The 3232-nt window shown below is 44.4% G+C and overlaps 1 protein-coding gene across 1 annotated transcript; it reads right to left on the reverse strand.

Moving 5' to 3' along the window:
- Positions 1 to 560: 560 nt before the first annotated feature.
- On the reverse strand, positions 561 to 1162 carry LOC133088810 (protein TEX261-like). The gene has a single exon (XM_061186897.1). It carries the CDS (start codon positions 1143 to 1145, stop codon positions 561 to 563), a length of 585 nt encoding a protein of 194 aa, XP_061042880.1. The 5' UTR covers positions 1146 to 1162.
- Positions 1163 to 3232: the final 2070 nt, after the last annotated feature.

A 3232-nucleotide genomic window follows, 5' to 3' on the forward strand; every position in this document is an offset into this window, starting at 1 on the left:
CTGCAGGGGACAGTTTCTTTCTTTCTTTTCTTTTTTTTTTCAGGGTATTAAGGCAAACAGGGCCACCTAGAATCTTTATTCAAACGGGAATCAGCACTTGGACAGAAATCACAGTTCAACAGCGAAAACTTTCTCTTGCAAGTGCTAAGCCACGGCCCCTCCCCACGGCCATCTGCCCATAGCAATTATCCCTGTCTGCTCTCCAGCTTCACGGCCCCTGCCCTGCCTGCCCTGGCTGAGCCAGAACTCCTGACCCATCACAGGAGGGGGCGGGAGGGCCACAGGAGCTCAGCTTCTGCACACCCAGGTGGACCACGGCCTCCTGGCTAAGCAGGCACCGCATCCTCCCTGGCGCCCTCTGAGGTCTCAGCCTCTGGCAGCATCAGATCTGAGCCAAGCTGAGCCTCCTGAGGACAGTGGGGATGGGGACTTCCGGGGGAGTCGAGGGAAGGAGGGCCAGGGCTGGGGAAAGGTGCCTTCCAGCTCCCGGCCCCCACCTAGTGCAGAGGCCCAGGGGCCTGACTCTCCTGATCTTGCCCCAGCATCCCCTCCGCAGAAAGTCAGTATATCTTCTGCCGACTGGGTAGAAAGGCCTCTTTGATGAAGGAGAAGACAACCAGGATCCCTAAGCGTTTGCCCCGCTTGCCTTTGGTGAAGTAATTGGAGACCACATCATCTCCAGGCTGCATGGTGGCAGGCAGGACGTTCTCCCCAGCCGACGGTGACACAAAGAACGCAAACGGGATTATCCACAGACAGAAAGTGAAATAGGCCAGGACCTCTGAGAAAGGATAATATTCCTCTGCAAAAAACTGAAACGCTAGGTAATGATTCACCACCACTAGCCCGCACGACAGGATGAAGTTAGGCGAGGTGAACATGATGAAGGGGAAGGTCTGGAGGAGGCCAAAGTAGACCAGGTAGACCAGGAAGAGGCCCACGCCAATCATGTAGGTGGGGAAGCACTCAAAAACGTAGAGGCCAATCAGCACAGCTGTGGAGAACCAGACCCTATATTCTATGATCCTGCTGGTGGCCACTGTGTATTCTTCTATCAATTCTGCCAGGTAATAGAGTCCGGCTGCGACGGCCAGCGTGATGAAGGCCACCTGGATGAAGAGCGACAGCCAGCTCAGCACATACATGAACCACGTGGCGCCCTCGACCCGGCCGCCCGCCCCCGACAGCCGGCACGGGACGGGCCTGCGCGCTCGGGCTCCGGTGACACGGAGCCGCCGCCACCGCCGCCGCCGCGTTCCGCCCCCGGGACACAGTTTTGATACCTGGTTGGGGAACTAAGATCCTGCAAGGTGTGGGGGGGGGGGGGGGAAAGTGTATATATATATATATATATATAGCATACCATACACGTTGTTTTTAAACTTTTTTTTCCCCCACATAATAATTATAGCTCATATCTACAAAACGTTTACTATGGGTCAGGTACAATTCCAAGTAGTTTTACATGTAATAATTCATTCAGTCCTCATGATAATTCTATAAGGAAGGCAATATTAGTACTCCCATTTAATGATGAGACTGAAGCAGAGAAGTAATTTGCCTAAGGTCACAAAGTCAATAAGTTAACGAACTGGCACATTTTTCCATGTTGCTAAATTCATTTTCCACACATTTTCTTTTTTTTGAATGGCTGCACGATATCCATGCAGCCATTTTGTGGATGAAGTATCATTTAATTATTCCACTTCCTTTTATGAGACATCTAGATTATTTCCATTTTTTGATTTATACACATCACTAACATGGTGATGTAGTATAAGATGCCTTATACTACACCTTTGTGCACAATCCTTAATTACTTCCTTAGGCTAACTGCCCTCAAGAACAGTTGCATTGATTTTTATTTCCTCCAAAGAGGTGTTCCTTTCTCTATGTTCTCCATGACCTTAAATGTAAATTTTATCACTTTTGCCTACAGCAACATTTTATAATTCATTTTACCAGTTCTGAGAAATAAATTCAAGCACTAAAGGATGAGTGATTTCTCTAGAGTAAAAGAGTCAGGGTCTAAAATCTACCCCCTTTCCATGCTCTCCTGCTTTTTACAGATGCTGAACCTCATGGCTTATACACTAACTCATCGCAGAGGAATGAGGAGTGTTAACCTGGGACAAACCAGCTAATGCAGGCAAGATTCTTATGGTCTACAAGTCAGCATTCACTAATTCACTCACTCATTCATTCAATAAATATTTGAAAGGTTAGTATATGAGTAGTACTAAGCAGGGGTTATGGGGTTCACAGAAAAAAATATTTAGAACAAGGCTAAATAAAACATTTAGCACATAACCTGGCACACGATAATTGCTCAATAAATCAGTATTTATGTCAGACACTCTGCTAAATGCCAAATAAGTGTATTATCTCCTTTAATCTCTACAACAACCTCCAGGAACTGTTGTGGTTTTTTTTTTAATCATCCCCATTTTGCAGATAAGAAGACTGAGGCCTAGAGAGATTTACCCAGCTTGAGCAACATACTTGTGGTGTTCAGATTTGAACTGAAGACTCCAGAGTCTGTGCTCTTAGCCATTATATTATATTACAAAACACAATTTCTCCCCTTAAGAAGCATATAGCCTTATTAATAATACTAAAATTGAAAATAGCTATCAAGTGTTAAGCACTTATGTGCCAAGCACTGTGCTAGGCCTTTATGCATATTGATCATTTAATTAATATGACAACTCTATGAAATACTCTTGTAATTATGCTTGTTTTATAGATGAGAAAATAGATATTCTGAGAGCTTAAATAACTTGCCCAATATACAAATAGCTCTTAAATGGTGGCACTAGAAGCCAAGATATACAAAGAATTACTGTATAGGGAACATGATGAAATGTAAAACAAGTGATGCTATTTAGCTACCATCAAATTTCAGAAGTCACAGGAAAGAGACTTCGTGACTTTCTTGTGTTCCAGGAATGATCACAGAAGGATAGAAAGGGAAAATCCTGGCGGTTTGTCAGGCCCTGTGTTGAAAGCCTTCACAAAGGTCAGTTCATTATATCCTCTTTGTGATGAATGTATTATTATTATTCTAAATTTGACAGACGAGGAAATGGATTGTCTGGAAGGTGATGCAATAAGTCCAAGGTCACATAGCTAGTAAATGGCATAGCTCGAACTGGAACCTATTTGTCTCTCAAATCTGAGCCCGTAAGCACTGTGTTACATGCTTTCCATTATTTGATCTTGCTTTTTGGTT

This window comes from Eubalaena glacialis, chromosome 3 (genome assembly GCF_028564815.1).
Source record: "Eubalaena glacialis isolate mEubGla1 chromosome 3, mEubGla1.1.hap2.+ XY, whole genome shotgun sequence".
NCBI lineage: Eukaryota > Metazoa > Chordata > Mammalia > Artiodactyla > Balaenidae > Eubalaena > Eubalaena glacialis.